Source organism: Leptinotarsa decemlineata, unplaced genomic scaffold (assembly GCF_025532065.1).
Source record: "Leptinotarsa decemlineata unplaced genomic scaffold, Ldec_3_MD MMD2_tig00003192_RagTag_RagTag, whole genome shotgun sequence".
In the NCBI taxonomy this organism is placed as follows: Eukaryota; Metazoa; Arthropoda; class Insecta; order Coleoptera; family Chrysomelidae; genus Leptinotarsa; species Leptinotarsa decemlineata.
The window spans coordinates 28,674-54,923 of record NW_027412582.1 but is presented as its reverse complement, the minus strand read 5'-3'; the positions used below and the strand labels follow the sequence as shown (position 1 = coordinate 54,923).

Here is a 26,250-nt window from a genome sequence, read left to right as displayed (position 1 = left end):
AGAGCACTGCAGACCTAAGTTTGTAACTCTAAAACCATTCTTGTTCTGCAAGCCACCTTGAGGGAGACACACAACACACATATAAGCTCAGTTATTAAGATAGGGACAAATAACTTATCAGAGACTAGATTTTTGATGCTTGATCTATTATCTCAATGTTCTTCAAACCTGCCCAAAAGGGGAAGAATATTAGTGTAGGATATATGCTTTTATGCCTATGTAGATGAATTCATTCTCTCGACCTACTGTAAGCTGGCGATATAGCTATAAAGGGGTGTTGGTGAGGAAACTTTTTTGCAGTTTGAGTCGAACTGCAGTTCATCGAGCAATAACGTGAAGTATCAATTCGAATAGTTGAAGTGATGGGTGCAGGCAGAATGTATAGTATTCCCTCAGAATATTCGGGAAAGGAATGTATTGAAAATGGCTTTCATGGAGAAATGGAGAGGACAATTTGCTGTAGAAGGAATGAGGGTTAGAGATAGAATTGTCCAGCAGTATTACCTGTTGTAATTTGTAGGAAATCGAACTGTAAACTCTACTGAACCAGGTTTTAATCATGAATATACAAACGATACATTTTATGTATTAACAATGACATTAAAACTCATTCAATCAACAACGATTTCCAAGGAATCATAAAAACAACAAGATCAATCGAAATGAAGTGAACATGGATTACTTCAACACTCCCACTCTTTGTTCACTTCGAAGACGTTACCCACAGACCTTGTCGATTTCTTGAAAATTTTTCTCGTGGTAAGGGTTTGGTTAAAATATCTGCCGACTGGTTTTCTGATTGGGTGTAAACAACAGTGATATTTTTTTCGTTTGTGATGATCATTATAGCTCATCAAGTTTATAGCACTTCTATTATCAACAAAAAGTTCCGTTGGATTCGAAACGTCAACATCAATTTCTTTAAGCAACCTTCTCAACCATATTATTTCTTGTGCGGCATCCCAAGCTGCAATATATTCAGATTCTGTCGTGGATGTTGCAACACTTTTGTCGTTGAGATGTCCATGTAACTGGACAACCTGATAATAAAGTAACATAGCCAGTTGTTGAATATCTAGTATCAATGTCGTCTCCTGCAAAATCTGCATCTGAATACGCTTTTAAATATTCGTTGCTCCCACCATTGTATAGAATTCCATAACTCTTAGTACCCTTTAGGTATCTGAAAATACGTTTGACTGCTTCCCAGTGCTGCTTTCCTGGATTTTCCAAATATCTGCTAACTCTGCTCACTGAGAATGATATATCTGGACGAGTGACAACCGCTAAAAACATGAGACGTCCTATAGCTTCTCTGTACGGAATATTTTTCATATATATTATTTTTCTTCCTCGTTTTGGGGGCTTTGAGCTGCATTCAGAATAACATTCATTGTGGAAGTCCATTTATGTGGTGGTTCCACATCATCTCTCTGGGGCATAGTCTTTGATGTTGACGGTTGGTTTATGTTCTTCAAACCTGCCCAAAAGGGGAAGAATATTAGTGTAGGATATATGCTTTTATGCCTATGTAGATGAATTCATTCTCTCAACCTACTGTAAGCTGGCGATATGGCTATATCTAAGGTAAAGTATAACTTCAAAACAGCGACGTCTCAAGTATTGAAGAGACATCCTCCTTTTTTCCTTGGGGAGCCTGGGTTCATTAAAGTCCCCTTAGAATTGAAACATTTGTGCTATAGGTGTAATATAATTTACATCTTATGAACATTTTGGTATTGTTTACAATTAGAAAAGTGAAATCTTCTCACATTTGAAACTTTGTGGCCTCAGGAGCTCAAGGCTCCCTGCCCTGCCAGTATTATAGGGGGAGTCCTATAATAACGGTTGAATAAAATTTATAAACTGACAGATAAATCAAGGGATTTGTTAACAAATTTGGAATCAACTGAGAAAGGTGTAGACGTTAGGGAAAGGAATTATGAATATTTTAACTGGATTCGAGTTTGATTCGATCGGTTACCGTTTAGAGTTAATTTCCCGTTTTTGTTTTGTATGCTATATAAGCTCCAGGGTTGATCAAGCGGGTGGCGCTCTACCCTCCATCTTATCCACGCCCTTCTTCACTGTTAGAAAGCTGGCGGCCTACCCTGTGAGCTATGATCTCTCTCCATCTAGTCTAAATTTTATTTGAGTGTCAACTGTGAACGGAGCTGAGTTTCAACTGTGACGGGTGCTGACGGGTCCCAAATGATATGCTATTCACTGGCTCGTATCATCGTTTATTCCTGAAAGAGATGGATATTGAATCATTAATAAATTGGTGGATGTAGCCGTCACTACGCGGTAGAAAATCATGAAACTCTTTATGTTTTTACCGCTTTTATTTGTAACTAACGTTACTGCAGTTTCATCCTATACGGTGTTACGGTTTCATTTTGTCATTTATTCTGTTTTGAGGTCGACGACTATTTAAACCTGAAATGAATACTTCCTTGAAAGTTTTGGGATATTTTAATACCTCGTCATTCGTTTAGTTCTCATTCACTGACAAACAACTATACAAGGATATATTCGAACGCATTAATTATATTCGAACGCATATTCGAATCCCTTTAAGGATTCCGTGCTCCGACGGAACACGGAACGGTGAATTGACGACTTTGGTTCCGTGAATGTCTTGCCGCCGAGATTCAAAATTTGTTGTGATACTTTTGGTAGCCATTTGCTAATTTTCGAGTTTATGTCTAAACTTCTCGATTTTTCGGATTAACCAAGTATGATCATCTTTTATAAGAATAGGAAATTTTTATTCTTGGCATCTGGATGCTGGTAAAACATTCAACTCACTTGTTGGATTCGATTGCTTATGGAGAACAGAATCTTACTGATTTGAATTTTGGCTTCTTGGGACAAAAGTAAACCTATAGGCCACACGACACTACAGGCGAGTTGATATTTATCAACGAGACAACTCATATATTCAGAGAATGAGCTTGATCATTCTGTCCAGACTCCAGACGTATCGTCCCGGACATCACTTCCAGTGAACCGTTTCCATCTAATATGAATTGTTTCATTTTAGGCTTTCTTTCATCTGAATACCGCTTCCTCGTGTTAGTATTGCTATAAGACTAGACATCCTTGCATGAATGCCTAATACAGTAGTAGCAGTAGTTAGTAGTTAACCGCTGTTGTACCGATCACAATTGTTGTACGGACAGAGCACTGCAGACCTAAGTTTGTAACTCTAAAACCATTCTTGTTCTGCAAGCCACCTTGAGGGAGACACACACATATAAGCTTAGTTATTAAGATAGGGACAAATAACTTATCAGAGACTAGATTTTTGATGCTTGATCTATTATCTCAACAAAGATTTATGTTCTTCAAACCTGCCCAAAAGGGGAAGAATATTAGTGTAGGATATATGCTTTTATGCCTATGTAGATGAATTCATTCTCTCGACCTACTGTAAGCTGGCGATATAGCTATAAAGGGGTGTTGGTGAGGAAACTTTTTTGCAGTTTGAGTCGAACTGCAGTTCATCGAGCAATACATGAAGTATCAATTCGAATAGTTGAAGTGATGGGTGCAGAATGTATAGCATTCCCTCAGAATATTCGGGAAAGGAATGTATTGAAAATGGCTTTCATGGAGAAATGGAGAGGACAATTTGCTGTAGAAGGAATGAGGGTTAGAGATAGAATTGTCTAGCAGTATTACCTGTTGTAATTTGTAGGATATCGAAATGTAAACTCTACTGAACCAGGTTTTAATCATGAATATACAAACGATACATTTTATGTATTAACAATGACATTAAAACTCATTCAATCAACAACGATTTCCAAGGAATCATAAAAACAACAAGATCAATCGAAATGAAGTGAACATGGATTACTTCAACACTCCCACTCTTTGTTCACTTCGAAGACGTTACCCACAGACCTTGTCGATTTCTTGAAAATTTTTCTCGTGGTAAGGGTTTGGTTAAAATATCTGCCGACTGGTTTTCTGATTGGGTGTAAACAACAGTGATATTTTTTTCGTTTGTGATGATCATTATAGCTCATCAAGTTTATAGCACTTCTATTATCAACAAAAAGTTCCGTTGGATTCGAAACGTCAACATCAATTTCTTTAAGCAACCTTCTCAACCATATTATTTCTTGTGCGGCATCCCAAGCTGCAATATATTCAGATTCTGTCGTGGATGTTGCAACACTTTTGTCGTTGAGATGTCCATGTAACTGGACAACCTGATAATAAAGTAACATAGCCAGTTGTTGAATATCTAGTATCAATGTCGTCTCCTGCAAAATCTGCATCTGAATACGCTTTTAAATATTCGTTGCTCCCACCATTGTATAGAATTCCATAACTCTTAGTACCCTTTAGGTATCTGAAAATACGTTTGACTGCTTCCCAGTGCTGCTTTCCTGGATTTTCCAAATATCTGCTAACTCTGCTCACTGAGAATGATATATCTGGACGAGTGACAACCGCTAAAAACATGAGACGTCCTATAGCTTCTCTGTACGGAATATTTTTCATATATATTATTTTTCTTCCTCGTTTTGGGGGCTTTGAGCTGCATTCAGAATAACATTCATTGTGGAAGTCCATTTATGTGGTGGTTCCACATCATCTCTCTGGGGCATAGTCTTTGATGTTGACGGTTGGTTTATGTTCTTCAAACCTGCCCAAAAGGGGAAGAATATTAGTGTAGGATATATGCTTTTATGCCTATGTAGATGAATTCATTCTCTCAACCTACTGTAAGCTGGCGATATGGCTATATCTAAGGTAAAGTATAACTTCAAAACAGCGACGTCTCAAGTATTGAAGAGACATCCTCCTTTTTTCCTTGGGGAGCCTGGGTTCATTAAAGTCCCCTTAGAATTGAAACATTTGTGCTATAGGTGTAATATAATTTACATCTTATGAACATTTTGGTATTGTTTACAATTAGAAAAGTGAAATCTTCTCACATTTGAAACTTTGTGGCCTCAGGAGCTCAAGGCTCCCTGCCCTGCCAATATTATAGGGGGAGTCCTATAATAACGGTTGAATAAAATTTATTAACTGACAGATAAATCAAGGGATTTGTTAACAAATTTGGAATCAACTGAGAAAGGTGTAGACGTTAGGGAAAGGAATTATGAATATTTTAACTGGATTCGAGTTTGATTCGATCGGTTACCGTTTAGAGTTAATTTCCCGTTTTTGTTTTGTATGCTATATAAGCTCCAGGGTTGATCAAGCGGGTGGCGCTCTACCCTCCATCTTATCCACGCCCTTCTTCACTGTTAGAAAGCTGGCGGCCTACCCTGTGAGCTATGATCTCTCTCCATCTAGTCTAAATTTTATTTGAGTGTCAACTGTGAACGGAGCTGAGTTTCAACTGTGACGGGTGCTGACGGGTCCCAAATGATATGCTATTCACTGGCTCGTATCATCGTTTATTCCTGAAAGAGATGGATATTGAATCATTAATAAATTGGTGGATGTAGCCGTCACTACGCGGTAGAAAATCATGAAACTCTTTATGTTTTTACCGCTTTTATTTGTAACTAACGTTACTGCAGTTTCATCCTATATGGTATTACGGTTTCATTTTGTCATTTATTCTGTTTTGAGGTCGACGACTATTTAAACCTGAAATGAATACTTCCTTGAAAGTTTTGGGATATTTTAATACCTCGTCATTCGTTTAGTTCTCATTCACTGACAAACAACTATACAAGGATATATTCGAACGCATTAATTATATTCGAACGCATATTCGAATCCCTTTAAGGATTCCGTGCTCCGACGGAACACGGAACGGTGAATTGACGACTTTGGTTCCGTGAATGTCTTGCCGCCGAGATTCAAAATTTGTTGTGATACTTTTGGTAGCCATTTGCTAATTTTCGAGTTTATGTCTAAACTTCTCGATTTTTCGGATTAACCAAGTATGATCATCTTTTATAAGAATAGGAAATTTTTATTCTTGGCATCTGGATGCTGGTAAAACATTCAACTCACTTGTTGGATTCGATTGCTTATGGAGAACAGAATCTTACTGATTTGAATTTTGGCTTCTTGGGACAAAAGTAAACCTATAGGCCACACGACACTACAGGCGAGTTGATATTTATCAACGAGACAACTCATATATTCAGAGAATGAGCTTGATCATTCTGTCCAGACTCCAGACGTATCGTCCCGGACATCACTTCCAGTGAACCGTTTCCATCTAATATGAATTGTTTCATTTTAGGCTTTCTTTCATCTGAATACCGCTTCCTCGTGTTAGTATTGCTATAAGACTAGACATCCTTGCATGAATGCCTAATACAGTAGTAGCAGTAGTTAGTAGTTAACCGCTGTTGTACCGATCACAATTGTTGTACGGACAGAGCACTGCAGACCTAAGTTTGTAACTCTAAAACCATTCTTGTTCTGCAAGCCACCTTGAGGGAGACACACACATATAAGCTTAGTTATTAAGATAGGGACAAATAACTTATCAGAGACTAGATTTTTGATGCTTGATCTATTATCTCAACAAAGATTTATGTTCTTCAAACCTGCCCAAAAGGGGAAGAATATTAGTGTAGGATATATGCTTTTATGCCTATGTAGATGAATTCATTCTCTCGACCTACTGTAAGCTGGCGATATAGCTATAAAGGGGTGTTGGTGAGGAAACTTTTTTGCAGTTTGAGTCGAACTGCAGTTCATCGAGCAATAACGTGAAGTATCAATTCGAATAGTTGAAGTGATGGGTGCAGGCAGAATGTATAGTATTCCCTCAGAATATTCGGGAAAGGAATGTATTGAAAATGGCTTTCATGGAGAAATGGAGAGGACAATTTGCTGTAGAAGGAATGAGGGTTAGAGATAGAATTGTCCAGCAGTATTACCTGTTGTAATTTGTAGGAAATCGAACTGTAAACTCTACTGAACCAGGTTTTAATCATGAATATACAAACGATACATTTTATGTATTAACAATGACATTAAAACTCATTCAATCAACAACGATTTCCAAGGAATCATAAAAACAACAAGATCAATCGAAATGAAGTGAACATGGATTACTTCAACACTCCCACTCTTTGTTCACTTCGAAGACGTTACCCACAGACCTTGTCGATTTCTTGAAAATTTTTCTCGTGGTAAGGGTTTGGTTAAAATATCTGCCGACTGGTTTTCTGATTGGGTGTAAACAACAGTGATATTTTTTTCGTTTGTGATGATCATTATAGCTCATCAAGTTTATAGCACTTCTATTATCAACAAAAAGTTCCGTTGGATTCGAAACGTCAACATCAATTTCTTTAAGCAACCTTCTCAACCATATTATTTCTTGTGCGGCATCCCAAGCTGCAATATATTCAGATTCTGTCGTGGATGTTGCAACACTTTTGTCGTTGAGATGTCCATGTAACTGGACAACCTGATAATAAAGTAACATAGCCAGTTGTTGAATATCTAGTATCAATGTCGTCTCCTGCAAAATCTGCATCTGAATACGCTTTTAAATATTCGTTGCTCCCACCATTGTATAGAATTCCATAACTTTTAGTACCCTTTAGGTATCTGAAAATACGTTTGACTGCTTCCCAGTGCTGCTTTCCTGGATTTTCCAAATATCTGCTAACTCTGCTCACTGAGAATGATATATCTGGACGAGTGATAACCGCTAAAAACATGAGACCTCCTATAGCTTCTCTGTACGGAATATTTTTCATATATTATTTTTCTTCCTTGTTTTGGGGGCTTTGAGCTGCATTCAGAATAACATTATCGTGCATTAGGTGGAAGTTTTCACCAACAGCACCAGCAAACGGACAGACGATAGGTAGAAGAATGGTGTCGAGGTACTGTCGAGCTGTGAGGGAGCGATTTGGAAAAACGAGATCGGTTCTGCCGCCGATCATGATTCCGCCCCATAGCATTACTGTACCACCTCTGTATGTGTGGACTTCCTGGACGTGTCTCAAACGTTCATTATTTCCAGGTCGTCTCCACAGTCTTACTCGACGAGAATCTGGATGAAATCCAAATCTGGATTCGTCTGTAAACAAAACTGTGGCCCAATCATTTGCATCCCAGTTTTGATGTTCTTGCCACCACTCTAATCTTCTACCGCGATTGCCTCTCGACAAAGGTGGACATCTAAGTGGCCTTCTGTTGTGGAGATCTGCGTCATGCAGTCGATTTCTGACAGTATCACGACCAATGGTTACCTGGTGCGTCTGCTGCAACACGTTAACCAACTCAGGTGCTGTGATTGTCGGTTGTCTTCTCGCGGTTAAGACCAAAAATCGGTCTTGAACTGCAGTTCTAGCGCGTCCTCGCCCTGGAAATGCAACAAAAAATCTTTAACCCCAAAAATCTAAGAAAGTGTACGAAAAACTATATCAACGGTTTATGGACTGGAGAAATACAAATAATATTTCGACATTCTCGGAAAATGTTTTGATTGCCTATTTTCAAGAATTGATGGAAACTATAAAATCATCTAGTATATGTATATGGACACATTACTCAATAATAAAATCGTTGATAAACATCAACCATAATACAGACATTTCAAAATATAAGAAGCTACAAGCTTTATTAAAGCGAAAGTCCGAAGGATATGTTGGAAAAAAATCAAAAATATTTTCACCTGAACAATTAAAAACGTTTATCGACGAAGCACCCGATGAAATATACTTATTTATAAAAGTAAGTACATATCTACCTAACATTATATTTTTAAATACTTATTTTGTCATAATTACTTTTTCTATTTGACATATGCATGATATATTTTATTAATTTCGCAAAACTTATTAAGGTACCTCGTGGCGTAGCGAGCGAAGGAGTTGACTTCGATCTTGACGGCTTTGCAAGACGCCGGTTTGAATCTTTTTATTGTCATTTTTTTTCATTTATTTCTTTATTTTATAATCATTTTTTTTGTTTTAGGTAGCAATAATTTTTGGAATAATGGGAGCATGTCGAAGGCATGAACTACATGACCTTAAATGTGAAAATGACAAAGATATGAATGGAATCTTAATTGTTAATGTGGTAGAAACTAAAACAAAAGTACAAAGAACATTCACAATTACCGGCAAATATTACGAAATTAGTAAAAAATATATGAATATACGGCCGAAATTTTGCCCCACCCCATCTTTTTTCGTTAATTATTTTAATGGTAAATGCACAATTCAAAACATAGGTATTAATAAATTTGGAAATTTAGGGAAGAAAATAGCAATTGTAGCCACTCTTTTTGCAAATACATTTTATAGGTGTAAAAAACTTTTTCAGTAAAATTGACATATTTATCAATATAACCATATATTTTTCAAATTTCACATTTACAGTTGAAAAATCAAACAAAGTTTTTATAGAAATAACAATTTATTAGGATAACAAGGTTATGTCAAGAAATAACATGTCCTGATAAAATTTAAGATGAACACGAGCCTGACTGAGCAATGCAGAAAATATATAAATTAAATAAGCATAGAAATAATATATAACTTGAACATATATGACATACCTAATAGTTGCAACAATATTTGTGAAAAATTGGTTGAAGCTTTCGCGGTCGAGATTTTCAGTGTTACAATCTTCATTCGGGTTTGAAGGCCATCGTAGTTTGGAACTACATCCTAACGTTTCGTCAGCACGAGTGGCTGGCTTCTTCAAAGGTTCATTCATCTTGATGATCCATGAATCATCAAGATGAATAAACTTCTGAAGAAGACAGCCACTCGTGCTGGCAAAACATTACAATGCAGTTCCAAGCTACGACGGCCTTCAAACCTGAATGCAGATAGTAACACTGAATATGTGTCAACAATACACATGAAAGATTCTCAAATATAATCAATCCCACACATCAAAAAAGCTTCATCCAACAATTAGTATATTAAGTAACCTAGGGAGTTTAAGTTTATTCAAACTCTATATTTATCTTATTCCCACAATGAAACAGTGAACTGACATCTATCATTCAATGAAAACCAAACCTGTTCTTGTATTTGGAGAGCAGTTTTTAACATTATTGTCATAGGTCTCTGTACTTTTGTATATCCCTCTAAATCGTAAATATTGTCTTTCGGACTGATTCTATAGGTATTCTGCTTTCCTTTGTAGTCTTCCTTTTGCAAGAAATCAGACTATCATGTTTTTCAGCCTTCCAATCCCTTCGATTTCACTCTCCAGAATATCCCCTTTTTTCAAAAATTCCGGTGGGTTTCTATGCATACCTACAGGAGTACCCGTCAGTATGACATCACCTGGATAGAGGGTAACAATCCTGAAATACGAAAGTTAGATGTATAAAAAATGACTTCCTGATCAAATCAAGAAAATGTATGATACACGTTTCATAAATCATACCCAACTACTATTATCTATTAAGTGTAGTTCTCTACTTGTTTTTTTAAATTTTTGTGAGATATCAAAATCTATGTATTACTATGACATGCCATTCATATTCATAAGTTCAATACTTGATAGATAACTATGTTTTTGAGATAATGTCCCATTTTGACCTATTTTTTACAGAATGCCATTCGTAACACAGAGTTAGATCTCATTTTTTTATAAACAAAACGCTTGAAACTGATATTATTTTCATGATATATCCATTACTGTGTCACTGTACTTAGATCATTCAGAAGTTCAATAATTTATAGATAACTATATTTTTAACGGTAAGTAACTATATGTATGAGCTATACGAAAACAATTTTTAACTTACTGAGACAGGTAAGATACCAAGAAGTCTATCTTGAATATAAGTTCCGATGTATTTCCATTCTGTTTCTGAACTCCATTAACCCAAGATTTAATTGCTAGATTAGATGGATCGACTTTGTTCTTAGTGACTACAGCCGGTCCTAGAGGACAAAATGTATCCATATACTTTCCAAGTAAGAACTGCCCGTTGTTCCGTTTTTTCTGCCAGTCTCTAGCACTGATATCTTGAGCCACTGTGTATCCGAATATGTAGTCATTGACATAGTCTTTTCTTATTGCTTTCGCTTTTTTCCCTATCACTACTACCAGTTCCACTTCCCAATCAATACTCTGTAAAACATTGATGTGAAAATGTTTATTGTATTGGCAATATCACTTGTTATCTAAATCTACTGGTAGCTATGATAATAGTTATACAATTTTCACAATAAATTTTATTCAAGACACGTTTTCAGTTGGATTGGTACGTGAAACTATTCTACAATGTCTTCTATATATATAACTGTAGGTAATAACAAAACTAAATTAGGTAAACGATTCTAATGAAACAGGGTGATATGAAAAAAAAGCAATTACAATACAATAAAAAACTAACAGGTAAGAATGGAACATATAAATACATACGTACAATAAATCCAATTGTTAAACTACTAGATGGATGTCTTACAAGCCTACATCGTAGACCTCTTAGAACCCAAAAGTAGCACACTACATTGGCCACAGTATGAATTCCCCATTGGGCCATTAGAGAAATATTGAAATTATGAGAAACATATTGAGCCAATATAAGTCCTAAAAATTATATAGGTAGTTATTTTCATATCTTTCCAATCTAGTAAATGTAGTCACTGAATATATTGCTGATTTATCCAATTTCAAATCATAGTATTCTACAATATATATGGATGATGAGTGAATATTCTTTAAACAACATTGATATTGATTTGATTGGTGATGGCGAAACATCCAGAGAAAATTCTATAATATGACTGCCCTTAAACGTGACGTAAGATACGGATATTGTAATTAGTAATTTAATTTTTCTGTTTTCTTTTATGATAATAACAACCATTATTATTATAATTATTATATTTGAAATGAATCTGGAAATGTGGACTTACTAATTCTCAAATGTGATTAATTCACTTATTAAGATAATTTATAAGTTGGTAAATATTAGGAATCCAATATTGGGAAAGTGGGCGAGAAGTTGGCAAAACAGACAATGAGAATGCACCACGGAAATACAACACCGCAACCACGCCAACGCCGATCTTCCTTCTTCTGTTCTTCACACCAGTTACCTTTTTATGGTTGACATGTGTATTAAATTTTTAGGTTATTTGTTAGTTGTTAGTAATTGTGGTTAGTAAGTGGATGTGTTGTGAAAATTGAAAAAACGAAGGTAAGAATTTATTACTTATAAAGTAGATATTCGCTTCTGACAATCTCATGTACAAATTCAGTTCCACACATGACAATTTATGCATGCATTTTTGGTGTTATATTATTCATATACAGTGTGTCAATTTGAAAACTTCCCACCCTCAATATCTCCCTTCCAGTACATAATATGAAAAAATGGTCAGACAGGTCAACTTTATTTGCAAGGGGGACACTCTGAATGAATATTTTCAACCCTCGGGGTTCAACCCCCTAGGAGGGGTGGATGTTACCCTCAGAATTTCAAATGGAAAGGGGGGTCAAGTGGCACATCATTTTGAAGGGCATTCAATTCGCTTGCCGACGGTGCCCTCATTTATTATTTTCCGATCAGCAGTATCCGAAAATGTAGTTCTAAACTAATAGAAGTAATTAGAATTGGCCTATACTAAAATGCCTGGTCATCAAGTTAGTATGCAAAGAAATACAATTTATTGACTCTCTTATAAGTAAAACTTGTGATGACGGGTCAGCTTTTCAACTTTCCATCAGGGGTAAAATTAGACAAGCCTCAAAAAATTTACATTAATTAGTTATCTGATTTCGGTGACTTTCATTTGGGTTTATTATCGGATTTAAAACTCTTATCCCTTTTTTGTTACTTCTGCTATAAAAAGTATCGTTTTTTGAGCAAAAAAGGTGTTCATCGCATTCAAGCCATTTGGTAGTACTATCATTTCAGTTTCATTTGTTGAGCTTATCAGCGATACCTTAGAAAGTGTATAAATTGTAAGAATGGTTTACACTATCCAAGACCGAATTGAAATAATTTTTATTTATGGAGAGGTGGGCAAGTGCGCACGAAGGGCGGCATCTCTTTTTAATGAAAGAAATCCAAATCTTAATATAAGTCACCGGCATGTGCTTGATTTGGTGACAAAGTTTTCCGAAACTGGTTCGGTGAAGAATAAAAAAAGGAATAACCCCAGAGTACTGAATGAGGATGCTCAAATTGAGGTGTTGGGAACATTTGCTGCAGAGCCGACTAGCTCCTTACGATCAGTAGCAGAACAGACGGGAATGTCACACGAGACTGTAAGGAAAGCACTGAAAATGCACAAATTTCATCCATATAAAATGCAGATTCTCCACGAGCTCCATGAGGATGATTATGACAGAAGAATAGAATTCTGTGAAATCATGACTCTTCGAATCAATGCTTTACCTAATCTTCTGTTCAATATCTGTTTCAGTGATGAATGTTCATTTTTCCTGAATGGCAATGTTAATAGGCAAAATTGTCGCTATTGGAGTGACGAAAACCCTCACAATTTTCGAGAAGGACATACACAACACCCACAAAAAGTTAATGTTTGGGCTGGTATTCTTGGAAATGCCATTATCGGACCTTTATTTTTTGAAGAAAACTTGAATGGTGATCTGTACCTAGATATGCTTCAAGCACCTATCGATCCACTTATAACTCACGAGCTCGAAACTCAAATTGATGCACACGGTAATTTACTGTTGCAGGAAGATTTGTTACATTTCCAACAGGACGGTGCGCCACCTCATTATTTTCGCCCCGTCCGACAATGGTTGAACGAGCGATTCCGGGAGAGATGGATTGGCAGAAGGGGATCAATTGAGTGGCCACCGAGATCACCGGATTTGACTCCATTAGATTTTTTTCTTTGGCGATATCTCAAATCTGTCGTTTATAAAACACAGCCCACTGATATGGATGACCTCAAAGGACGAATTACAGCAGCATGCCGGTCAATTAGTGGTGAAGTTTTCCAAAATGTTCGAGAGGAGTTCGAAAACAGACTGTATTACTGTTTAGAGCAGAATGGACAACATTTTGAACATATTATCAGATAAAGCGTAACAAGATGGTTGAAATTTGTTTTTTGCAATTTAATATTTTTTGTTTGCACTCGATGCGTATTTCGTTAACTAAGTAGTTCTACATTCCTCTCACATCCACGAATTCGAATATTACTCAAGGGTTGGAACGATGCTACCTAGTACGATGCTCACCTTTTCCAATAGTCCATTACAATCATTTGTTTTGAATACCAACCTGAATACCAAACATCTAGTGCGGGCGAGTTTTAATCATTTATTCTTATTCACTTCTAATCACCGTTCGTTTGGAACGTTATTTTTCAAAAACTGCTCATCAAAAACTAATGAAAAAGGTATCATTGGCAAGAGAATTGAATGCCCTTCAAAATGATGTGCCACTTGACCCCCCTTTCCATTTGAAATTCTGAGGGTAACATCCACCCCTCCTAGGGGGTTGAACCCCGAGGGTTGAAAATATTCATTCAGAGTGTCCCCCTTGCAAATAAAGTTGACCTGTCTGACCATTTTTTCATATTATGTACTGGAAGGGAGATATTGAGGGTGGGAAGTTTTCAAATTGACACACTGTATATGTAGGAACATTTGACACAGGGATTAAACTTCTGAGATCATTCTAAGGTTATAGTTTAAAAAATATCAGTATTGATTTCATTTTGATTCAAGCATAGATAATGTTATATCAATCTGGGGTAGATTGAACGTATCATTTGAAAAGGAAATATTTATTTTCAGAAATCAAATATACATATAACATTAAAAATTGAAAAATACCTATCACTAATGAAAGAATAAAATAATTCATCAAAACCACAAAAAAAATATCAATTTCAATAAAAATTTAAACGAGAAATTCCGTAAGATTCCAGAAGCTGAACTCTACATAACTCTAAGCAACCTTATTCAGATAGGAAAATATCGCTTTTCATGTAGAACAGTAAATAAGGAACTCGCGTTCCTTGGGGTTTCAATACGTCTTCATTTTGCACGGTCTTGACCGAAGAATCGTCGTACCTAATCCAGCAATTGTAGCCGACGTGGAAGGCATCGGTCACGTAGTGTCCAATGTTGGCATTTTTGCCTTCATGGTAAACGACGGCGAATAGCTTGTATTGTCTCTCTGTTGGAGACTGTGTTTCTGACGATATCAAAGTCGAATCAAACTTCAAGTCGAATTCAAAATCAAAAGCCTTGATAATCTTCGTGCAACGGTAGTTACTGTATTTGAAAAACTTCAGATGCAAAATAAGGATAACGGGAAGTTTGCAGAGCGTAATTTGCTCCCATGCTTCGACCTTCTCGTTTGTTTTCGACGAAGTCACTCCCTCTAAAATGTTCTTGGAGACAAGTACCTTAAGCGCTTCTCTGACGGTCTTCACTTTCTCAATGTTGAGTGGCAGGGTGAGGAAAGGCTGGGTATTCTCAGTAATGTGGTCCACGTTGCGATGAATGCTCGACTTTAGTTGCCCCGCGAAGATGTCACTTATCGGTGTATTGGTGAAGTCGATCCTTCTGGTTGAATGGCCTTCATTTTTCGATTCTATTATGTTCCATAAATTATTTGAATCATTGCTCAAAGCAGAGTCAACGAGAGGTTTTTCATCTTGAATATAATTTTTAACCATCTCATTCAGCTCAAACATTTCATCATTGAGTCCATTCAAAAGAAAACCTAGAAACTCTTCTGCATCTTGTTGTCTACCATCGATCCAGTCAGTCCGCATGTTATGCAACATTTTATAAATCCACGTCGGACCGAATGGGATGCCAGTGTTGATTGAAACTTTTTGACCATTCTTGGAATTTTTATCTACTCGCTTGAAAGTGTAATTCCATTATTGGATCAATACCTACCGAATTAATAACAAATATTCTATTCCAATATCGGTGGCAGCATTTGAAATGAATATACATATTGGCCTGACGGTTTCGACTTTAATGCATAAAAAATTCTTACGTTTGTGATTGGTGGTATCTCGGCATTGCTGAAAGGTCCAACGATACAAGAAGAGAATTTACTGAAGATCATTGGTTCTTGAGGTAGTGGTATATTTTGCTCCTCACAATGTCCACTATAATTAAGTCCCACACAGGCAACTTTGTCTGGATTGGTAATAGGGGATAAAAGTTCAACTTTGTTGAGAGGTGTTACCGATTTACCTTCTGCAACTATTCTGAAAAAGAAAGATATAGAGTTGAAAATATTTTTGGTCTTCTGAAAGGAAATACTTCCATGGTATCTTACATGGTATTATAGTCTTGAAACAGACAGGGGCAGATTGTATTTCTTAGTTTGTTACCGCTATACTCTTTACAGTTTAGGACAGATATAAATTTTTTGTCTATATCTATAATCATTATAACACTGAGATGTTCTAAAATATTTTGAACAATAATAGAAATATCAGAAGTTGTAGTTAAAACATACCAAAAATATTACTGCTGTAGAATATTTATTAAGTAAGTTTATAATTTTTTTCTTTTTAAAAACAACTCGAAAACTATGACTTTCTCACTGGAGTCAAATTTTTTCATGAGTGAAGTATTGGTAGACTTATCCGTAGTTACTGAGATATCCATTAACTCATTTAATGTGAAAAAGATAAAAATTTCACATTGCAAAAATATATAGCCGAGAGAAATGGCGAGAGACAATTCAGTTCAATACTATTAAAATATAATTACGAAAGATTTTATACAAAAAAATACGTTCACTATGACTTTGTACTGTCGCTGCCAGTTACGTTGGGTTTTCATCTGCGTCCCAGGGAAAAGTAACAATTTCAACTCTTCTCTTCATAATGACCCTTTGGGTCATTAGCGGTGGAGTTGATAAATAACATTTATAACTTCCTAATTAAATCTAAAGTGTGTGAAAATGGAATGATTTTGTTACTATTACTATAGTCTAACATTTCTTTCAAGTTAGGGGATATCTTAAATGTGTCTCTCTCAATTTGGAATAGAGGGCATTGCACTATAATATGTTTCACAGTTAGTTGAACTTCAAATATCACAAGTTGGTTCATTTTGTCCAGACAACAGGTTTTCGTGTGTGAGCTTGGTGTGTCCTAGGCGGAATCTGGTCATTGTCACTTGTTCTCTTCTTTTCGTTAAGTGATTTTGCCACGGTCCTACGTTTGGTTTGACTTCTTGTAGTTTCGATTGTGAGGCCTGCCAATCAGCATTCCAAACGTTCTTCATCTTGTTTTTGATGTAGGATTTTATGTCTATCGAAGGAGTGTATTGCAGCGCAGTCTGGTTCGGGTTATTGATTGCTTCTCGAGAACTTTTATCGGCCGATTCATTTCCAGTTATTCCTATATGTGACGGAACCCAAAGTAATATTATTTCTTTGTCCAATGATTGGATGATAAAAAGTTCTCTTTTAATCAGTCTTCCTATTGGATGGTTTATGTATATTCGACGAAGTATTTGTAGAGAGCTTAAGGAATCTGTTATAATCAGGAACCTTTTAGATAGGCTCGATTTAGCGAATCGTAGCGCTTGGAGGATTGCGAAGAGTTCCCCTGTGAGAATCGTATTGGTTTCCGGTAGTTTATAGGTTAGGGTAGTCTCAGGTGTAACAACTGCTGCTCCTACTCCAGAATCTGTTTTGGATGCATCTGTGTAAATTTCCATGAATTCTTCATGATGTTGTAGGATTTCACGGAAGTTGTGGATTATAATTTGTGTGTTTGTGTTGTTTTTATTGAATTGGGATAGGTGGGTGTTAATGATTGGTTGGTGTATCTGCCAAGGGGGAGGGGTGTTTAGGTTCATGGGGTAGAGAGGGGGGAATATCTGCATTTGAAGTGGCCTCATGTACCTTCGAATTCTCTCATAGAAAGGTGGGTCGGTTCTTGGTTGTTCGTATGCTGATAGAAAGCGTGTTGTTATTGTGTTTCTATATGTTGGAACGTTGTCGAGTGAAGCCATTCTGGCCGCGTAGGATATGCTTAATTGTTGTCTTCTGTGTTGTAGGGATGGTTCTCCGATTTCACATTCCAAGCTTGCAATAGGAGTGGTTCTGTAAGCTCCTAGGATAGTGCGTAAAGCTGAATTATGAAGGCTATCCAAAGGTTTCAGTACTGATGGTTTTGCGGAGGCATAGGCAATGCAACCATAATCAATCTTGGAACGTATGAGAGCTCTATATAGAGTGAGAAGGGTCAATCCCTCTGCACCCCATTGTTTATGGGCTAAGTATTTCAAAAGGTTGAGCTTTTTGTGACACAAAAGAGTGAGATGTTTGATGTGTTCTTTCCAGTTGAGCTGTTTGTCGAATATCATCCCTAAGAATTGTATGTTGTCCGTGAAAGTCAAGTTTATGTTGTATAATGTGACTGTTGGTGTCTCTACTGTCTTCTTTTTCGAGAATAATATGCATTTCGTTTTATCAGAGGAAAAGGTAAATCCTGTAGTCTTAGACCATATTTCGAGCGAATGTATCTGATCCTGTAAAGTGGTTCCCAGGGCATCAATGTTTTTACCTTTAGCGAATATTATTAGATCGTCTGCATAGAGTCTTGCTTGGACTGGTTTTTTCATGGACATAATGACGTCGTTGAGTGCTATAAGAAAAAGTGTTGGGCTTAGTATTGAGCCTTGCGGTGTGCCGTTTTCCTGAGTTTTGTGTTGTGATAGTGTTCCGGCGAGTCGGACTTGAAACGTCCTGTGGTTTAAGAAATGTTTGATGAAGGCTAATATATTTCCCTGATATCCCCATTCTTGAAGTCGGACTAGGATTTGATGACGCCATGCTGTTTCGAAGGCTTTATTGATATCAAAATAAATTGCCATACATTTCTGTTTGTTGGCAAACGCTTCATGTATTTGACTTTCCAAATCTATTATGTTGTCATGTGTCGATCTATGGGGTCTGAAACCGGACTGTTCTGGTATAATTTGTTTTTTGTTTTCAAGTGTCCAAATAAGTCTTTTATTAATAATTTTTTCTAGCAATTTGCACATTGAGCATGTCAGTGAGATCGGCCTGTAGGATTGTAGATGAATAGCCGACTTATTTGGTTTCAGGATGGGGATAACGACTGCGTGCCTTCAGATTTGCGGAAATTTTTGTTCTATCCAAATTATGTTAAAAATTTGTAAAAGGAGAGTTTTCGCTACTTGCGGTAAGTTCTTTAAAAATGATGTTGGAATATCATCAGGGCCTGGAGCAGTGTTCTTAAGTGATGTGAGGGCTTCTGAGAATTCTGATTCCGTATTGGTGTGTTGATCGGATCTTGGTTGTTCTCGAAATACTCGAAATACTCTCTGCTATTGCCTCGAGATTAGTTGTTATTGGTATTTGGTTAGCGTTCATATTTGATTTTACGTATATAGCGGTACCGCCGCTGGCTCTTTCGCTGGTGGTGCGGTTTTGAAAGAAGCCTTTGTAATGCTTCAAGTTGTGTGTTTTATTTTCACGAAAGTGGGTTTCTTGTAAAAGTAACGTGAAACTGTCACGGAATAATGTTTTGTTGCCGACTATACTGAAACTGACATGAGAACTCCATTAGAAACACATCTTTTAAGCTAGCAGAACGACTTTGGATTTTTGCAATTATTTTCAAGAAATAATATCAGCATAGTTTCAGGCTAATTTTTTACTGTTCTCAAATTTTTGTCTTCATTTGATGGAAGTAACATTTTGTTGAATCAGGCTACGTCATCATTTTATGCTTATTTTGGGCTCCATGTGATCTTCTTTAAATCAATAAGTTGCTTTACTACCTCACCGATCAAATTTTGGCTCCTCGTTTGAGTGTGGAATATTTGAGTCAATACCTTGGGCCAATTAGTCAGAAGTAGAAAAAAAATTGGATTTTGATGATATAATTGTGTTTAAACTAGAAATTTGAATTAAGAGTTGAAAGTCGAAATATTGAGTATGAAGTCGAAAATACAAGTTTAAAGATGAAATTTCGACCCAAATACTCGACAGATTACGAGCTTGAAGTCAAAGTATCAATATTGAAATTGAGAATGAAAATCCGATTTTGTCGCCAAAACCGAAATGTTGAGTTTAAAATCGAAACTGAAAGTTAAAAAATTGATTTTGACTCTAAAGTTGAAGATTAAATTTTAACGCTGTTATCGGAATTGTGGATTTAAAGTCAATATTTTGACATCAAAGCTGAAATTACTAGTTCGGCATTAAACCTGAAACTTATGAGTTTGACTTGAGTCAAAATTACGAGTTGAAGTTATGAGTAAAAAGTCGAGATTGTGAAAACGAAAAATAAATATATCTATCAGTTAGGCTGATGCCGGATCTGTCTATAAAAATCTCCTTTCGCTAAGAAAGCAACGAGAGAGTTGGGTATGGAAGAGTCCACTGCGCTAATGTCGATTATATCTCCCCCGATGGTGAGCTGTGCCCCCAGCTGTTGCTGCCCCCCCGATTGCAATTTGTACTGAACCAGCCTCATCTTTTTGGGAAACGATACCGAAAAATTTCTCGAAACTGATGCTGATACACCTTTCGAAGTAGCCCTACGTAATATTAATCTTGTATTGTAGATTCGCACTCATGATAAAATGATTTCAAGAATTAAATAAAAATTACAACAAACGAAACTGTTGCGTTTGTGATGGATGATAAGATAAATATTGTACGAGAGACAATCAAGTCCTACACGCAACCAAGCACTGAATTGACTGAAATCGGGTAACACATAATGCAGGCAGGTAACCGGTTTAAAGAAAACGAATGTAGGAGAGAAATGTGCCGAATATTTTGCTTTTTATTACCTTAATAACTAACGACTCTTCTTTCTAGTGGGTCTGCAGTTTGAGCTTGATTAATTTTCATTTGAATACTTACCTATATGTTACGATAATTATGAATTGATGAGCCGAAAGTACGCGAACGTTTTATCGGATTATTAAGTATTTGTAGATAATAGAGAGATATTGCTGTGACAAATCCTGTGCGGCGTTATTACCGCAGACGTTATATTGACAGTTGAGCATGCGCAGAATAAGTTCGAGAGACACGTTGCGGTAATACCGTTAGCGCATCACGTTATTTACGGCAGAACAACACCTCACGTAAAACGTTGCGCTATTCTACTTCGTACTGAATCGGATAGATCCGGTAGCTGTGTTTGTTTTTATTTTCGAGGTTAAGTTGTAGGTAGTTCATTTTATGAAAACAAGTGTTTGTATATTTTTTTCCAAAATATGTCCGCTACAAAAAGGTTGAGATTTACGTCGGATGGTGATTTATGTTTGTTACGCGAAGTTGTTGGGCAAAATCCTCTTCAGAATCCTGAGAAATGAACTCTATACAAGCTAATATAAAATCAGTGACGGGAAAAGAATTTGTCATTCGCACATTGAAAGATCATGTAATGCTTTTTTTGACCTTATGGAAGAAAAAATCTGATGGTGACAAATTCCGGTAGGATATGTGCATTGTCTTTCTTATTTATGGAAGAAAAAATCTGATGGTGACAAATTCCGGTAGGATATGTGCATTGTCTTTCTTATTTCTTTACAAGATGCCAATGGTTTCTGTATTATATACTCTATACTTTTCAGAAGTGGCACAGAAGAAATGTACACTGAAAAGGATACTCTTTTACAAGAAATCTCTGACTTATGTGCAGAATTTCCAATGCCTACCAAAAAAACAAAGGTTATTTCCAAAGAAAAACAAATTGCTGAGTTAGGCCGGCAAACCAGGGAAAACATTGCAATAGATGCTTTCATAGTGAATAGTGAGGATTGCAGTGGAACTTCTGGGGAAATAATTATATCAGGGAACATGATTATTTTGGTAATTCAATTATCTTATGGTTATAAAATTTCTATTGCAAACTATTTTTTTTAGATCCCAATCCAAACTTACCATCAACTGAGATTTGTGTAGGTGAAGTAGATACTCTAGATGTCATTGACCAAAACACAAAAAGCCTACCAACAGCAAAAAAATCAACAGGTAAGCAAATTGTTAGGTACTCAATTGCATCAGCCCTGAAAAGTTGAGGAGGTACCTACTTTATTTTAATATTCTTGTATAAAACTACAAGGAGATATTTATTTTCAGGGCCTGGTATAGCTAGGAGCAGACGAAATAAAAGTGTTGTCCTCAGAAGAAATGCCATGGAATATCTAAAAAATAAAAACGAAAAAGAGCTGGAAATAAAATTGAGAGAATTACAATTGCAAGAGCAGAAATTGAAGCTTCATGAGAGAAGTATTGAGATTGAAGAAAAAAGACTACAAATGGAGATTGAAGATAGAAAAAAGAAGATTGAATTAGAGTTTGAAAAAATTAAATGTGATATAAAGCAAAGAAGTGAATTACAAGCTCATATATCAGCACAACAGACATTTCTGGACACACTTTTGAAGAGGTTACAAAAATATGAAGACTGATGCCATAAGACTGCTTTAACCAAATTATGTTTTTTCATGTTATAGGTAGGTATTTGATTTGTTTTTTACTTTCGAAATAATGTATTAATGTTGCTACTTTGCGTTGACTCACAAATATTTACTGTGATTTTATTGTAGTTAGCAGCTCAAAATGATTTTTAGTTTTTTGTGATATTTATTTGTTTTTTACTTTCAAGTTAATTTATGTTGAATTTAGTCTATTAGCACATAATTATTTGTTGTTTATTTTTATGGAATGTTATTTTTTGGTTATGTGTTTCCTGTGAAGTTATTAAATCATTTCTTGATATTGTCTTTATTGCATTTTTATCCAAAACTTTGTACATGGACTAATAACTAGAAAAGGGTATATTGAAACTCAGTGCACATTTGAATATTTATTTTAAACTGAAAGTAGGTATATACGGTCAAAATTAATTTCCTAAATATTCCTCCAGCACTGGTGGCACTAGATGGAAGAACTGATTGGTTTGACTGCCATATAAAGTTGTATGACAATTGCTCAAAAGTATTCCAACTTTGTACATACTTTCTATGTCTTGTAAAAGTAATTTTTGATTTTTTCTGAAGTCTAGAAATGCAAACTGACTGGTGACTTTTTGAAAACCCCACTCAACAGCTATTCTGACTGCACTCATGGATTCATTGAAATGCTGTTGATAAATAGGAATTCCTTGTCGGTTTGGAAAGGGGCATAAAAGTAAGTCCATAATGGGGTAGGCATGGTCACCATATAAAATAAACCTGTGATCAGGAACACTGCAACATCCTGCAGTTCTGCATACAAATTTGATTCACGAAAAATTCCAGCATCGTGTCTCCGTCCTACATATGCACCCTTCAAACTGGTAATCATACCATCTGGGCATATAACTGACTGGTATTTCACACAATGAAACCTCTTGTGACCAGAATAGTACTCTTCTTGATTTATTGATGGCCTGCAAATTGGTCTAGCAGTTCCATCAATAAATCCCCAGCAGTTTGAAATCGCAGCTCCTCTTCCATGAATAGCCTAAAAAATCTACTATTAAAAAATGTCAATATGTTAGAATAATATACACATACGTCAGCATACATATGCATTCTTTGCAAATTTAGCCATGGTAAATTTCGCAAATCGTCAAGTAAATGCATGAAATTATTGGCAATGAGGTTCTGCATATGATTAATTATCTGAGATAATGATTGTGGAGACAGGCCAAATAAGAGCTGGAGATCCTTCAGTCGCCCAGGATATGCTAGTCTTCGTAATAAAATACAGAGTCCCATGACACCTAAAGAGGAATTTGTTATGTATTTCAGTACTTCAATTCACCATTTGTTAACATACCTGGAACAGAATCACGTGTTTGGGTTCTGATTACGTCTGGTATATGCAAGGCAGCAGCTAGTCTGAAGATATCGTCTCTTTCGAACCTGAAATTAATTTTTATATCTTCTGCCATCATATTGTCCAGATTGAACCTATCTTCAGCAGCCCCAATAGGAAAATTTTCAACCACGCCGAAAATATTGTGCAAAATCACTTGCTCCACTTCATCGTCATCAGCATCAGCTAAAATTACTGCTTCTAATGCCTCATCCATGTTAGATCCTCAGGAGAAATTATGCGATAAACAGGGCAAACAATCAAAACAAAGCACACTGGTTTTAGAGGTTAGTTCCAAATAAAACAGCGCATAAATAAAACTCAAAACATACTGGCAATACGTGTACCGCCCCAAACAATGTTTAGACGTAAACGTAATATTTAACGCGGGGTAAATAACACACCGCATGCGCTAACGGAATTTGCAATATCTCTCTAATATGGGTGTGTTATCGTTGTGATGCAAGGCGTCAGTGTTAGTGACCTTGGCATATCCGACTTTAACCTATTCCTCCCTTGAATTTTCATGAATTCCCTGTTGATAATTGTTTTACACATGGAAAAACCAACAGGATGAGGTGATATGAAAGATCGTTGTATCCGCTTAAACGTAAAATGAAAAACAATTTCTCATCGCTTGACCTCGGGTTCACTAGTTGACTAAAATAGAAAGAGAAAGAGTTTAATAACGTTTCTATGTCAAAAAAATAATTCTTTTCAGAGAATGCCAACATACGTCAATAACATGAAAAGCAGACTGTTTTATTTCTTTTTGAACAACGGTTTCTGTGTTAGGAGCCAAAGCTTCGGCTACTTCATTTCAGATGGTGGGACAACAGTTACATTTAAGATGTATCCACTCTTGAAAGTAGGTCGTGACGGATAATCTGCTCTATCACATGTTGAAATGAATATTTTTTTAAATGAAATATTCGAAAATACGTTCGTTCTGAATTGGAGGTCAGGTTGGAAGTTCAGAATGAAAACTTTTTCTAAATTCAACATTCGAAACTACGTTCGTTCTTGATATCGGTAACTGTTTTAGGTTACGTTAGGTTAGGTTAGATGTAATATATCTAATAGATGTCAAAAATGCCATCAACACCGCGAAATGGGGAATAATTCTACGTTACTACGGAACATTTCTCATTTTCCATAACTTTTACAAAATGTTGAAAAATATTTCATACTGATTCAGATTTTCATTGCAGAAGTGAAGAGATCTGTAGGTCAAATATTACATATAGAACGAACTGTCCTGGCAGTCGAACAAACTAAGGTGTTGATGCCTCCTTTATTCAACAAATATGTGGCCTGGGGCTTCGCAGACCATTCATTAAGGATAGAAAACTACGAAAGTGACAAAGCTGTTTTTGTATCTGAAAGTGTGATACAAAATAACGAGGAGATTTTAGCTTGCGTTTGTCCGTCTCCCAAGTTGATTGTTACAGCAGGTACCAGTTCGGTAAGTAACAGTTTTTTTTTTGTTTAATCCTGAAATATTCATTTCGACTACGAAAATGTTTAATTTCAACAATAATTTTTGGAAAACAGGTTGTGACAGTGTGGGAATATGAATCAAGGTAGAAGAATCTGAGCATCAAACATAATTTGCCTCGCAGCTAGTCCGGCTTACAACGTCATCATATCTGGTTCGAGAGATTGCACGGCGATCATATGGGACTTGTCTCGAGGAGTTTTTTTTGTCAGGCAGCTCGAAGGTCACGCGGTACCAGTGGCGGCAGTGGCAGTCAATGATTTAACTGGAGACATAGCAACCTGTGCTGCCACTTGGTTAGTTCTATACATCTGTGTATACTTAAAATTTCTATTTACTCTGCTGATTTCAATTTTACTTCATTTCATGCAGGGTTATTTTGATGTTGGATCCCTTCAAGAAAATGCGGTTACATACGATTGATAGCATTGATTAAGTAGCATTAGTATAGGAATCTTCATCATACTTTCATAACTTACCACTCTTGTAGATTTTTAGCACAATAAATTTGCTGGTAACTGTTGTTGATAAATCACAAAACTTGTCACCCTTGTTTATACTATTTAACTAAACCAAAAATAATAATGTCGTGCTGAATTATGATTTCACCTTTTCTATATTTGATTCACTATTTATTCTGTTCCAGGTTCTTTTAGTTTCTTTTTCCAATTTCTTTATTTTCGATTTGTAATATGATGATATCTTTTTTTGCTTTTTTCACTTTTCATTTGTGTTCTTTAACAGTATGGATTATTTGTGTGAATATGGATGAAAAAATCATTGCTGAAATGAATATTGCTCTAATGCTACCTTTTATTTTTATCTTTTTTTCAGGTTGCATGTCTGGAGTATAAATGGCAATGAATTATCAAATGTAAACAGATGCGTAGGAAGAGCTGATAGAATGCAACACATTTTGTGTGTAGCATTTTCACAAACTCACGAATGGGACCACTTGAATGTAATCATGACTGGTTCAACTGATGGATTCGAG

At 36.1% G+C, this 26,250-nt stretch overlaps 3 protein-coding genes and 2 long non-coding RNA genes across 7 annotated transcripts; 1 reads left to right on the top strand and 4 right to left on the bottom strand.

Moving 5' to 3' along the window:
* Positions 1–534: 534 nt before the first annotated feature.
* Positions 535–1,739, bottom strand: LOC141483205 (uncharacterized). The gene is made up of 2 exons (XR_012465957.1): positions 1,559–1,739; positions 535–1,480 (listed from the first exon to the last, which is right to left on the bottom strand). It is a non-coding gene; the product is annotated as an uncharacterized lncRNA (long non-coding RNA).
* A 1,978-nt stretch (positions 1,740–3,717) lies between these two features.
* Positions 3,718–4,922, bottom strand: LOC141483204 (uncharacterized). The gene is made up of 2 exons (XR_012465956.1): positions 4,742–4,922; positions 3,718–4,663 (listed from the first exon to the last, which is right to left on the bottom strand). It is a non-coding gene; the product is annotated as an uncharacterized lncRNA (long non-coding RNA).
* A 4,434-nt stretch (positions 4,923–9,356) lies between these two features.
* LOC141483212 (oxaloacetate tautomerase FAHD2A, mitochondrial-like) lies at positions 9,357–20,824 on the bottom strand. Its single transcript, XM_074177675.1, has 5 exons — positions 20,734–20,824; positions 20,251–20,475; positions 15,935–16,151; positions 10,727–11,055; positions 9,357–10,279 (listed from the first exon to the last, which is right to left on the bottom strand). Exons 2-5 carry the CDS (start codon positions 20,409–20,411, stop codon positions 10,135–10,137), a joined length of 852 nt encoding a protein of 283 aa, XP_074033776.1. The 5' UTR covers positions 20,412–20,475; positions 20,734–20,824; the 3' UTR covers positions 9,357–10,134.
* LOC141483211 (WD repeat and FYVE domain-containing protein 3-like) lies at positions 12,022–26,238 on the top strand. 3 transcript variants are annotated; one of them, XR_012465962.1, is made up of 5 exons: positions 12,022–12,130; positions 19,015–19,112; positions 24,970–25,212; positions 25,313–25,552; positions 26,091–26,238. XR_012465962.1 is itself a non-coding variant. In XM_074177674.1 (4 exons), exons 2-4 carry the CDS (start codon positions 19,016–19,018, stop codon positions 26,118–26,120), a joined length of 381 nt encoding a protein of 126 aa, XP_074033775.1. In that variant the 5' UTR covers positions 12,023–12,130; position 19,015; the 3' UTR covers positions 26,121–26,238. The 3 variants fall into 3 exon arrangements, 1 of the variants encoding a protein (XP_074033775.1); XR_012465961.1 differs by having other exon boundaries at positions 12,030–12,130; positions 24,970–25,223; XM_074177674.1 differs by lacking the exon at positions 25,313–25,552 and having other exon boundaries at positions 12,023–12,130; positions 24,970–25,223.
* Positions 22,751–24,204, bottom strand: LOC141483209 (uncharacterized). The gene is made up of 3 exons (XM_074177672.1): positions 23,720–24,204; positions 23,455–23,663; positions 22,751–23,401 (listed from the first exon to the last, which is right to left on the bottom strand). The coding sequence occupies exons 1-3, from the start codon at positions 23,973–23,975 to the stop codon at positions 23,021–23,023; spliced, it is 846 nt and encodes a 281-aa protein (XP_074033773.1). The 5' UTR covers positions 23,976–24,204; the 3' UTR covers positions 22,751–23,020.
* Positions 26,239–26,250: the final 12 nt, after the last annotated feature.

Coding starts and splice junctions, on each gene's coding strand:
- LOC141483212 (XM_074177675.1), bottom strand. CDS start 20,411: ATGAGGCTGGTTCAGTACAAATTGCAATCGGGGGGGCAGCAACAGCTG. Junction 16,152..20,250: donor GATTTTTATAGACAGATCCG/GCATCAGCCTAA, acceptor TTTCTTTTTCAG/AATAGTTGCAGAAGGTAAAT. Junction 11,056..15,934: donor AGATACCACCAATCACAAAC/GTAAGAATTTTT, acceptor AATGTTTTACAG/AGTATTGATTGGGAAGTGGA.
- LOC141483211 (XM_074177674.1), top strand. CDS start 19,016: ATGGGGATAACGACTGCGTGCCTTCAGATTTGCGGAAATTTTTGTTCT. Junction 19,113..24,969: donor GAGAGTTTTCGCTACTTGCG/GTAAGTTCTTTA, acceptor TTTTCATTGCAG/AAGTGAAGAGATCTGTAGGT. Junction 25,224..26,090: donor TTACAGCAGGTACCAGTTCG/GTAAGTAACAGT, acceptor TCTTTTTTTCAG/GTTGCATGTCTGGAGTATAA.
- LOC141483209 (XM_074177672.1), bottom strand. CDS start 23,975: ATGGATGAGGCATTAGAAGCAGTAATTTTAGCTGATGCTGATGACGAT. Junction 23,664..23,719: donor AACACGTGATTCTGTTCCAG/GTATGTTAACAA, acceptor ATTCCTCTTTAG/GTGTCATGGGACTCTGTATT. Junction 23,402..23,454: donor GAATGCATATGTATGCTGAC/GTATGTGTATAT, acceptor TAGATTTTTTAG/GCTATTCATGGAAGAGGAGC.